The 12,516-nt window shown below is 40.9% G+C and overlaps 1 protein-coding gene and 1 long non-coding RNA gene across 2 annotated transcripts; one reads left to right on the top strand and one right to left on the bottom strand.

Moving 5' to 3' along the window:
- Positions 1–3,103: 3,103 nt before the first annotated feature.
- Positions 3,104–4,592, top strand: LOC125561889. Its single transcript, XR_007307592.1, has 3 exons — positions 3,104–3,288; positions 3,795–3,883; positions 4,455–4,592. It is a non-coding gene; the product is annotated as an uncharacterized LOC125561889 (long non-coding RNA).
- A 2,321-nt stretch (positions 4,593–6,913) lies between these two features.
- Positions 6,914–10,452, bottom strand: LOC5519566 (probable iron/ascorbate oxidoreductase DDB_G0283291). The gene is made up of 5 exons (XM_048726155.1): positions 10,413–10,452; positions 9,625–9,834; positions 9,175–9,349; positions 8,440–8,684; positions 6,914–7,164 (listed from the first exon to the last, which is right to left on the bottom strand). The coding sequence occupies exons 1-5, from the start codon at positions 10,450–10,452 to the stop codon at positions 6,914–6,916; spliced, it is 921 nt and encodes a 306-aa protein (XP_048582112.1).
- Positions 10,453–12,516: the final 2,064 nt, after the last annotated feature.

The following is a 12,516-nucleotide window of genomic DNA, read 5'->3' on the forward strand; positions in this document are numbered from 1 at the left end:
GCGTCCTGGCTACTACGCATACGTGGTCTTACCAGTTTAAACTCCTGCCAGTGCTCATTCACTAACTAGGGCCCGCGTCCCTTTTTCTTTGGGCCAGCGCCCTTCAGCCTCAACAGCGTCCTGGCTACTACATATTGTAGTAGCCATATGCCATGTGTCGCCATAAAACCTGTCAGAACCGAAAATAGAATTGGTATTACGCCCGTGCCTCAGCACACCGAGACCTGCCACTTGTATGTGATCTACTACATAATCCTTAAATGTTCTTGACAATAATGGCCAGAAGTGCAAGGATGGCCAATATGGAATTACCAAAGTAACTGTAGCCTTGCAGTTGTATAGATAAAGAATTGCCCTGGCGATGACACTCACTGGCGGGACAACTAAGCAGTTCTCTTTATTCAAATTCTGTACGAAGAAATCGACCCCCGTAGTGCCTGGATTCCAATGCCACGAGTAAAATCTTGGGATTTTGTTATTGTAATAATTAGCAAAATAGTCTATTGTATGAGGGCCCCAGAGGTTGTTAAGAGTATCAAAAAATTCTCGTGAAATCTGCCAATCATCTATGTCAATAATACGACTAATGAAATCAGCTCTTTCAATTTCACTTCTGGGTATCCAGTTAATATTCAGTTCTATTATTTTTTCTGCACATGCATTGAAAATGTTTATCGCTATACGATGTAAATCGGGTCTCATACTTCTTACTTGAACAATTATGCATGCCGTCTCCGAAAAACACTTGATATAGCAACCCTCTACCGAAGGTGTAAACGAGTTCAAAGCGAATTCAATGGCCGATAATTTCCTCCAAGTAGAGCTTCGGTTGCACTCGTTAGCTTCCCATTTGTTACAGATTTGTTCTCCATCTAAATCCATAACCGCCCCACAGCCGGTGCTACAAAGCGTCCAAATAAATAACATAATTTGAACTGCTAGGTATAGCCTCTATGCTTTTCAAATTCAAGCGGCGTGTGTTATCCTTCCAAAACTTAAATTCTCTCGTACAGTACTCATCGACTAAGAACTTGATGTCCCAGCCTTGCGCAGCCGAAACTGACATGGCACAATGTCTGGTCATAATTCTTGCTATGTTACCAAATACCGGTCCAGCAGAAATTACTTTTCCAACAGAGGAAGCCAAGTGTCTAGCAGATACAAGCGCCCCGTGGCCAATGTTATTGTAAGTGTCGCCCCATGACAGGTTCTCCAATGGGGTTCTGGATTCCGGATCCTAGTGTGTGGATTCCGGATTCCATGTGGGTTTTTTCTCGTGGATTCCGGATTCCAGCAGCATGGATTCTGGATTCCATATCTCATTTTTTCATGGATTCCGGATTCCATATCTCATTTTTTCATGGATTCCGGATCCCATATCTCATTTTTTCATGGATTCCGGATCCCATATCTCATTTTTTCATGGATTCCGGATTCCGGATTACCTGTCATGGGGCGAATAATTCTTGCTATGTTACCAAATACCAGTCCAGCAGAAATTACGTTTCCAACAAAGGAAGCCAAGTGTCTAGCAGATACAAGCGCCCCGTGGCCAATGTTATTCAAGTGCTCTTCAATAGCATCGATTCTTTTATCAGAAATACTAATTGTTGCTTCTGCCGAGTTTCATATGATTCCCAGCCACTGTATAACACGGTTGCCAGACAGACTTTTCTTCGTTTGTAACGAAACCCGCCTTGTGTAAATCAAATCTTATCATATCAGACACTTTAGCACAATCCGCAAAATTGTTCTCTAAGACCCAACCGTCGTCTAGGAATATTGCGATTTTGATGCCTTGAATACGCCAAAACTTCTCTGTAGGTTTTATACACTTAGTCAAAAATATATGGTGCAGTTGCTAACCCAAACGGCAAAACCGTGAAAACAAATACCTGGGATTGTTTTCTCCATTCCAATGCCAGGAAAATCCAAGAAACTTTTGCGAATTTTTATGTATATCGATATGATGATATCCGCTTTTATGGTCAAAGGAAATCATATAAGCATCTTTCTGGAAATAGGAACGCGCAACTTTCCAATCTTTATATTTAACTCCGTATTTCTTCAGAAAAGCTATATAAGAATCAACTTGTTGATTACCTGTGCACCAACTAATGAGGAGGTGTTATTCACCCCAGGGGAAAACCTATAAAACAATCAACTTGTTGATTACCTGTGCACCAACTAATGAGGAGGTGTTATTCACCCCAGGGGAAAACCTATAAAACAATCAACTTGTTGATTACCTGTGCATGAACTAATGGGAGGTGTTATTCACCCCAGGGGAAAACCTATAAAACAATCAACTTGTTGATTACCTGTGCACCAACTAATGAGGAGGTGTTATTCACCCCAGGGGAAAACCTATAAAACAATCAACTTGTTGATTACCTGTGCATGAACTAATGGGAGGTGTTATTCACCCCAGGGGAAAACCTATAAAACAATCAACTTGTTGATTACCTGTGCATGAACTAATGGGAGGTGTTATTCACCCCAGGGGAAAACCTATAAAACAATCAACTTGTTGATTACCTGTGCACCAACTAATGAGGAGGTGTTATTCACCCCAGGGGAAAACCTATAAAACAATCAACTTGTTGATTACCTGTGCATGAACTAATGGGAGGTGTTATTCACCCCAGGGGAAAACCTATAAAACAATCAACTTGTTGATTACCTGTGCACCAACTAATGAGGAGGTGTTATTCACCCCAGGGGAAAACCTATAAAACAATCAACTTGTTGATTGCCTGTGCACCAACTAATGAGGAGGTGTTATTCACCCCAGGGGAAAACCTATAAAACAATCAACTTGTTGATTACCTGTGCACCAACTAATGAGGAGGTGTTATTCACCCCAGGGGAAAACCTATAAAACAATCAACAAAAAAAAAAAACAATGGAAACCGTGTCAATCATGTAATAACCCTGGATAAGCATTTGACTTTGATTCTGAAATTTATCTTACACAACGCATTTTAACGTGCTGCCTTCGACACTCAAATTAAAGACTATTGTTTTCCTGCGATTATTACTTGTACAACGACTCAGCAGAATGACAGACAAAGTGTTCTGCTGATTTGGTCAGTATGGCTCGTACAGTGAAGTGTATACCTCGCACGTGATGACTAAGTATTCACACTGTCGTAAAACTGAGCCCCACATTATTTGATGCACTCGACTCAACATTATGCTGCTAAACTTGCTGGAGCTATTTTTATAACTTCACATATACACAGTGGCAACTATATTGCGTTCGGAAGGTCCAGGCTTACTCAAAAGGTAAAAAAAGGAATTTTTTAACTCCCTTTAAACTGGGAAATTCAGTTGCGAAATGTCGCCGAAATTTCTGTCAAGAAAGTTAAAAAAAACCTACTTGTTGGATGAAAGTATCCTGTTATTATCCGTTGCGCTATGAAAAACGATATTTTGGATGTGTAAAGAGTATTTTAAGCAACAATATACAAATTACAATATGCCTTCCAAAACTTTTATATTTTGTAAAGGTTTTCTCTCCGCAAATTGGTTGCTAATAAAACTAAAATATTATTATTGTCAAAAGAAATTCAGTCATTCTTTGTTTCTCCTAAATGTCTTGAAAAAAGGAAATCATTTTGAACAAACAAAAAGGTTTGGAAATTTTCCAGTGTTTTGGGTTGTTTTTTTTTCTTTCTACAGGATTTTTTTCACTGTACGCTTTCATGCTTTTCGCTCTCCCCGCTTGTGAGAATGGCAATGTTTCAAAGGCTTTAATTTTTTTTGAAATTCCTTAATTTTTATTTCAACAGGCCAACTTATACCTTTCCTCACGCGTTGGAAGCGTACGCACAGCAAACAGAAACTCCACATTTCGTATCGAAAAAGTTGACTTTGCTAGGTGAGAGAAAAAATAGTTGCATCCTTTTAGGCTCGGTTTCCAGCCGTGGTTACGTCGCGCTCTGCTCCTCCATTGGAATGGGAGACGATCGCGGGCGCACCGAAACCACCACGGCTTTGAAACCGAGCCTACTGCCTCTTCTGCAATCTAGGAACACACATGGACTTAGGAAAATTTGCGCACATGTGGAGCATCTTTCCAGACACGTACACAGGGGGGTGCAAAGGGTGGAAACACACCCCCTTGGCGGCCAAAAAGTGGGTCATTTCGTATTAAGGAATCTTCAAATACTATGATTTTTCCATATGATACCTATGACTGTCCCCCCCCCCCCCCCCCCCCCTCGGCCAATCCTGGGAACGAGCCTGCTTTGTGATCTATGACCAACCTTTCAATGGAATGGGGCGCGGGAGGGGATGGGGACGATTAAAGTTTGAATATTTACCAGCATATTTTCTCCGCCGTAAAGAGAGTAAAAATGGGATTTGCATTATGTATATGCCTAAAGACAGCTAGTGTAAAAGAATGTTAATGAAGTGAGTTATATATACATATTTCTATATTTTCACAGATGATCATCTGTTGGAGGCCAGAATGTCCAAACTAACAGTGATTTTTTTCTCAGAGAACAGCTCTACCAAACAGCATATTTTGTCTGATTAGCCTATGAAAAATATTTATCAAAATTAAAAGTATAAAAACATTAAAATAAAAGCGAATGCTTAGTTATGCAGACTTGTTAGAACTGCAACTAATCTCTGATTTTAACTTTGGCTCTACTTTAGGCGTGGCAGTATTCCTAATCAAAGGGAATGCTAAAAGGAGAAGAGGTAACAAGTGTTTTAATGAACTGTCATATAGTTGAAGCTGTATCAACTATATAATAGTTTCCTTTTTTCACTGAAGTCTTGAAGTCAATACTCAACATACAATAGATTTTGATCTTTAAAAAGATGAAAATAGCAGCTCTATGCAAATGGTATTGCAGGATTATTTTTGGGGATTGTGAGTTTAAACTGCATAGCTCAGCATGAAATATAAGCCAGAATTACCTGGTTTGTGTACAAAAGTGACAGACTCTTAGATTACAAAAAAGGAATCATTTTCCAACCACAAACTATTGGCTGGTAATCCTGCTTTCCTGTAGCCTGCTTGCAGGCGGTACTCGGTTATTATCGCGGAAAATCGGTTATCATCGAGGAAAACCCTCTCCGTTCGATGATCTGGCGCCATATTGTATTCTAAGCCGCACGGTTCCTGGGGGCGAGCGAACGGAGAGGGTTTTCCGCGATGATAACCGAGCTTAGAATACAATATGGCGCCCGATCATCGAACGAGAGAGGGTTTTCCGCGATGATAACCGAGCTTAGAATACAATATGGCGCCCGATCACCGAACGGAGAGGGTTTTCCGCGATGATAACCGAGCTTAGAATACAATATGGCGCCCGATCATCGAACGGAGAGGGTTTTCCGCGATGATAACCGAGTACCGCCTGCAAGCAGGCTAGCTTTCCTGTAAATAGAAACAAAATAAGATCCAGACTGTAGAATACCATTGATTCTTATAAAGCAATTACAAACTAAAATAAATTATTAGCTAGCAGAAGTGCCAGATTATTATACGAATCTGTTCCCTTGGGAGGGGGAAGCGTGGGAGGATGCAATCACCTGGAGGTATGCTCCCCCCTCTCCCCCTTTTATTGATAACTATACCATGCGATGGATGGACTTTATACTGACTATGTTTAATGCAGTACATTACTATTTGCAATTTCCACATCGATCATTGTTGATGATAATATAATAATATTGATTTCATTTCCTTTATTGAGAAATGATGAGCAAACACTGACAATCCTCTTCATATAGTCTATTCCTTATTCAGATAAAACGAAATCGGACGTTGGGAGATTCCATTTCCTTATTCGCGAAAACTAACTTGAATAAGGAACAGTTCCCTATTCGTGTCTCTGCACTTATCTATTTCTTTTGTCAGAGCCTTATCTAGTAGCAAAGGTGTTAATTGACGACAAGCACTATCTGTCAAATTGTAGTTTTGTTAGCAAGGTCAAATTCCTTCTACACGCGTTCGTAGTCAAGTAAAGCGTGAATATTTCTCCTCTAAATAAGTTTGGAAGGGAAGCCCAAGATACAAATACATTTATTAGATGAGAGGTAGATTCCCTCCCTTTTGCTAGATTCATTTGTGAAAGCGATTGCACGCATTGCGTAATTTGACCTTTTGTAGCAGATAGTCTCATGTTCACAGCTGCGCTTAGCAGCAGAGCACGTTAAAGCAACCAGAATTACCCGACGGAAATGCTGTTGGACTTGTTCTGAATGAACCGTAATGCCTAAATACTGTTTCAACTCGAATTAAAAGGTATCATGTGAGTACCCCACCCCGAATTTGAATAAGGAACCGAGCGAATAATGAAACAGACGAAAAAGGAACTGCGAATAAGGAACCAAACCAATAAGGAACTCTGGTTCTTTCAGGTTGCAAAAACCAGGTTGTTAAAAATTAAAATAAGTTCGATTGTGTAGTATAAATCCCCACACGTTATTATACAACAAGATGATATTCTGATGAGTCGGAACGCGTTTTTCTCCGTAAATCAGAACCTCTTTCAGGTTGCAAATGCGAATCAATGTTGAGGATGAGTAATTTTCCAGGTTTCATAGCGTGCACCTCCCTCCTCGATATGATGATGCCAATAAAGAGGGACCTGGTGGCGAGTGACATCCCACAATACAATGCGCGAAGGCTGAACGGGCTCGAAGCTTGCGTATTGTGATTGCATTGATATTCTTATAAAAAGGTTCTTATATAAAAAGAAAGTACCAAGTTTGGAAATCCTCACACTTCCATTCAGCTATTTGTGTATGCTATTACGATATTTTAGATTCAATTTGGTAAATTAAGTATATAACTTTGGTAGTCTGTAAAGTCTGTAAATATTAAATGCATAAGACATAAAATGCTGCGACTACTGGCAAGATCGGTTTGAATTTATATCTCAATACTTTACGACTTCTGAAACTTGTCATGTACGTAATCGCCAAATACGAATGGTGTGTGAGGCTTTGGTTTGTAGACCTCCTTACTGACGGCCTCGACACCATGTAGAGGCTCAATGACACAGGAAGCACTTGGCTGATGGTACGGTACAGACATTTTCGAAACAGCGGCCGTGTTCTTCACCCGATGCCAGGTTGCCTGGTAACGACCTCTGCTCCAGATCTCCACGACATCTCCTATCATGACTGTGAGAGTGCCTAGTATCAATAGAAAAGGGTAAGTAATCTGCTTGTGTGTCGTACACCTTAGGGCATCTAAATAGCATCTAGGGCTGTGCGCACATTCTCTTTTTGTCGTAAAAAAAGATGTTTCTTTAAAATATTATTCACGATTTTTCATGTGTCGTCTAGAAATGTTTCGATGATTTTTTTTATATTCAAGATATAAAGCAGAAAAAGCAGAGTCTTGAAGAAGGGTGAAAAGGTTTCAGGGATTCGCCCTTCCTTTAGGGCGGAAAACGGGATTTGGGTTAACGGGAAGGGAGTTTTAAGGCTGATTTAGAAAGCACGATTTAGTCTTATGCGACATGTCGTACTCGAGCGTCGTAGTGGAGTTGTAGGCTATTTTACACTAGAGTTACTAGAGGTTTTGTGGGCTTGCCGCATACAAGTAAATCGCACTGTCTAAAGGTACGGTAATACGAGCAGCAAAATCGTACAACTTTTGTGTCGGCATTGCTGCAAAAAAGTTTGTAAGTGACGTTGCTCGTTTTACTACCGATGCGCCAACTTTTGTCACAGCAAATTTTTTGTTGCAATTTGAAAAAGTTTGCTGCAGGAAGTAGAAGATGGTTCTACTCTTTGCAACAAAACTCAGAGATGTAGCCCGTATTACTACATCGACCCAACTTGTCTCGCAGCAAAAAGACGTCAAGCATACGCAAGCAGTTGCAATAAGGTTTGTGATTGGTTGAACGAAAGACACACATCAGTGTCACGGAGGGAAAAAACGATGGCGGATCGACAGCAAGAACAAGTCTATCTTTTGCAGTTCGTGTTCGTGCGCCTATAGTAAAACGCGCAACATCGCCTTCGAACTTTTTTTGCAAATGCTGCCACAAAAGTTGTACGATTTTGCTGCTCGTATAACCGTACCTTAATAGGCCATTCCAGCTATAAGTTTGCGCGTGCATAACCATAGAAACCTACCTCAACACCAGAACACGAAGCGCGCGCTGCATGCCGGTAGTTGAGGTAGGTTCCCATGGTAAGTGCGCGCGCATGCTTTAAGTTGGAATGGCCTATTCAGCCGTTCTGTAGCTTCTGGCTACAGGATTTGGAATGAACAGCGGCGGAGACATAAGCGACTACGACGGGCCGGGAGGGTGGGGTGGGTGGGGGGGGGGGAGTGCAATGAGGCACTTTGGTAAATAATGTGCAGTTGCATGTCTGGCCGGTGCCAAGAAAAAGTGTCCAAGATATTAATAGGGAACATTTCATTGGGAGTGAGTGAGTTATTTCAGGAACGCATACCTGGCTTTGGAGGGACATCACACCACAGGCCATCCTTGTCCTTGGCTTGTAGACCCCCGACATTATCTTGCAGGAGGAGGGTCATAAACCCATAGTCTGTGTGAGGCCCTATGCCCCAGTCCTTGGCGGCCTCCTCATCTTGACCCGGGTAGTGCCAGAATGCAAACAAAGGGAATAGCGTGGAGAACATCTCATCAAAAAAGTCTTGGAAAACCCAGAGTGCCAGTCCACTCACAAGGTGTTTGCTACAATTAGAAAGTTGGTTTACCAATGTGATGTTTTTTGTTGTGTTGTGCTGTACTTTGCTGTGTTGTGTTGCACTTTGCTTTGTTGTGTTGTGTGTTGTGTCATGTTGTGTTGCCTGTGTTAATGGTTATTTTGTATTTACGACGATTCTTTTTTGTTGCATTGCTCGCGTTATCTTGATGGGGGTAATTGATTCGTGGTTGTGCATTGTCCATATTACCTTCACAAGACTGTTCATTCCCCGTGAACTCATAAAGGCCGATTTAGACAGCACAATTTAGTCTACGACATATTGTCTTATCCCTGAACTTTCGTAGTAGAGCATCGTAGCGAGTTTGTAGGCCGATTTACACTCTACGACTCAAGTTGTAGAATGTCGCATACAACGAAATCGTGTTGTCTGAATCTTTAAGACGATCTTGCTTGTGTATTAGATTATCATGTGCTTAGTTCTCGTGGGGGAAGAGGTGCTGGTAGTGTATTACCTACCCAAGATTGTCCATTTTGCTCATGTATTCGGTGACGATCTCTTTCGCTTCCGGAAGAATGTCTCGTGGGGGGTACTGGTTTTTTCCTTGCATGACCCCTCCTGTCTCATCGTCAAACTCGTGACCGAAGTAGATCCCCTCCTTTACATCCGCTAGATTGTCGGTGACGTCACTTCCTGGAAAAGGCAACGACTCTTTGTACAATATGCAAAATGATATGGAAGAACATGTTCAATAGCTGTGATATAGATAATGCGTATATCATTTAAATGCAGAATAAGTAGAAAAGTAATAAAGAACATCGAAAATCGAAAATTACATCAAGTCTCTGTCAGTCGCCATTTTGTTGTACTAGCAATTACTGTGATAAAGCACTCGTTTCAATCGGCTGATAATCATATGACAAATATAAACATATTTGGGTAACTATGCTCTTTAAATATGCTTTTACCTGGCTTAACGTATCCCCTGTAAGCCTTACTCTTCATAATACCCAGACTTTCCTTGACGTCCGAAGGCAGCGCAAAGAATTTGGATTGTACGTCAGACAGCTTCTCTATCAACTCATCTCCGATAGTATGACCAGTAATGTAGAATAAACCAAGCTGTTCACAAGCTTTGCCCAGCTCATCAACAAGCATCGGGATCTCGTCTTCTTTCCCTAAAACAAGAGGATTGCACTCATTGTACACTATTTTGTATAATTCAAAAGTCGCCCTGCGTTGCCACAATGTCGCGACTTACCCCTCGGCCTATACCATAGCCATAAGTGTCTCGACCCCAGGATTTTTCTTACATTTATATTTTTATTTTAAATCAATTGTTCTGGTTTCCCCGTCGTCGTTATAATCGACGCGGTCGATTTTTTTCCCCTTTACCCATATAAAAACAATGTTTTTACGTTCGAGCGCATGGCTTTGTTTCTCTTTTATAGATCATACAAAATCTCTTGGTGTATAACCGAAAGACATCATTTTTTCAACAAGTAATTGTCCTAATGCTGAACGACAAATCGGAAATGATCACACCTTTTCTGCCAAAAAAACTTTTTTAAATGGCGCAGAAATAACAAGCCGAAGGGAACTTTGAATGGGACACGAAATTTGGCGCATTCAAATTTGGGGACATGTTCAAATGCTTGGTCTAAGCGAAGAAATATCAGTGCTGGCATGCATTCCAATGGGCCAATCACTATCACAGTCACAGCAGTCATTATCAGCCTGTTTCATACAAACTTACCTTCTACGAGAGCAGAAATATCAATGACTGGTATTTTCATTTTGGCAAACTTACTGTTAACCGACTATACTCCAACTTGGTATGACTGAAATTGTGGCAGAACGAGCGGATACCGCCTAGCTGTACTGTCTATGACGTCCAATAAATAAAAAAATAACCAATTTTCACAGTTATCAAGTAGGGTTCTCGGCAAATCAAGCTCCCTAGTTAACAAAACATTTCCTTTTTTATTTTCTCCTTTTACTGTACATTTACTCAGTAACTTGATCCTTCGATAACTCGAACTTTCGGTAACTTGATAAGGTCTGATTCCCCTTCAAGTACTAATCGATACTTGGAACCATGGGGGAATTAGCGCCCAGTATTACTTCAAGTTTCCATATGACAGAATTCCTTTCTACATTTTGAACTTTATTGTAGCCCATAGATGATGATTACGATTATGATAATGATGATAAAGAAGATGCAGTGGTATTTATGATGATGATATGATGATAATGATGGTGATAAATGATGATGATGGTGATGCACTCTTGTCGTGACAAGCAAAGGCAATTATAAGGAGGTAATAAAAACGCCAATAAGGGGTTATTCCTTGTCATGCTATTGGCATTTATATATATGGATGACCCATTTGTTGTAAAACTGTTCTCTGAATCCTTACAGTAAAACAGATCCTTTTGATTTCTTGCGTGACAAACTAGAACTCAACCATCGGCTCGCTAGGAAACCAAGGCTGACCACGGGATGCCCCCTATAAAAAATGTCTTTGTGACCATTTTATGGGTGTTTAAACACATACATGAATGGCCCCTTTTCCATTGATCTGGCAAACCATTTATTTCACTACCTATGAATAATTCTATATATAAAAGGAAAAAGTGGGATTTCATATAAACTCGAGGTTAAAACAAGAACCGTTAATATTAAAGACGGACCATCATATTAACCTTGAATAGAAATGAGAAAAAGTAACGCCACTCCACCGCTCCTCATGAGCAATCAGTAAACTCAGGTTTTAGAGCTAAGCTGACTAAGAGTCTTATAGCTTTCCGGGCACTTGCTTGTGCTTAATCGGGATCTCCAGAGGAAAGTTTGCGCCGCTTGGTCGATGTAACCATGGAGAACTCATTGTTTCTAAACGGAGAGAATATTCGCAATTAGAGCATTACTTTGGTCTGGCTAGTTCAAGTAACGAAGAAAGCTTCAGGCGAGTACACAGGGGGTGCGCAGGGTGCGCAAAAAGCGGGTTATTTCTTACAGGGGCGTGGCCAGGGGGGTGACCGCGTGGGGCCCGGGCCCACCCTTCTAGCAGCCAAAAAACAGTAAATGTATGAGACATTATCTAAAATACAGGAGGAAATGCCTTTTGGGACCCCCCCCCCCCCCCCCTGTTAAAATCCTGGCTACGCCGCTGTCTTATTGAGAAATCTTCAAATACTATGCTTTTTCCATATTATTCCCTATGAACAATCCTGCGAACGCGCCTGAGCTTCGTGCTTACCTGAGTCACTTTCATTGTAAAGATTCTGTATTGATCTAATGAGCTGTTGGAGTATATTCAATCAATTCTTCTGGGGTTTTTTTTCAGGTCAGTAATAACTTGAACCTTGGGTTAAAAAAGTCAACTATTATTGATTTTTTTTCTATTTTTCTAGGAAGTATACAAGTTATTCGGGGTGCGCCCTCAGACTGTTATACGGCGAATTGTCTTTTTTTCAACCATTACTTATTATCACACCCAATAATTGATCCGTCTATGTGCGTCCGAAGATAGAGGAAGAAGGTGCGTTTTTCTTTACGCGTTTTAAGATGAAAAGGGAATAAAGGTACCACTGGATATCGGACGGGGTGTCCTGATTCTTTTCCTCGATATTTTTTTAAAGGCCAGTCGGCTATTAAAATAGCCTCTAGCAGGCTAGGCTTGTGTGCGTAGCAATAAGAGCCGCTAGCAGACTAACATTTGACTTGTGTGCGTAGCAATAAGAGCCGCTAGCAGACTAACATTGGACTTGTGTGCGTAGCAATAAGAGCTGCTAGCAGACTAACATTTGACTTGTGTGCGTAGCAATAAGAGCCGCTAGCAGACTAATAATTGGCTTGT

The sequence above is a fragment of the Nematostella vectensis genome, chromosome 4, assembly GCF_932526225.1.
Source record: "Nematostella vectensis chromosome 4, jaNemVect1.1, whole genome shotgun sequence".
Lineage (NCBI taxonomy): Eukaryota > Metazoa > Cnidaria > Anthozoa > Actiniaria > Edwardsiidae > Nematostella > Nematostella vectensis.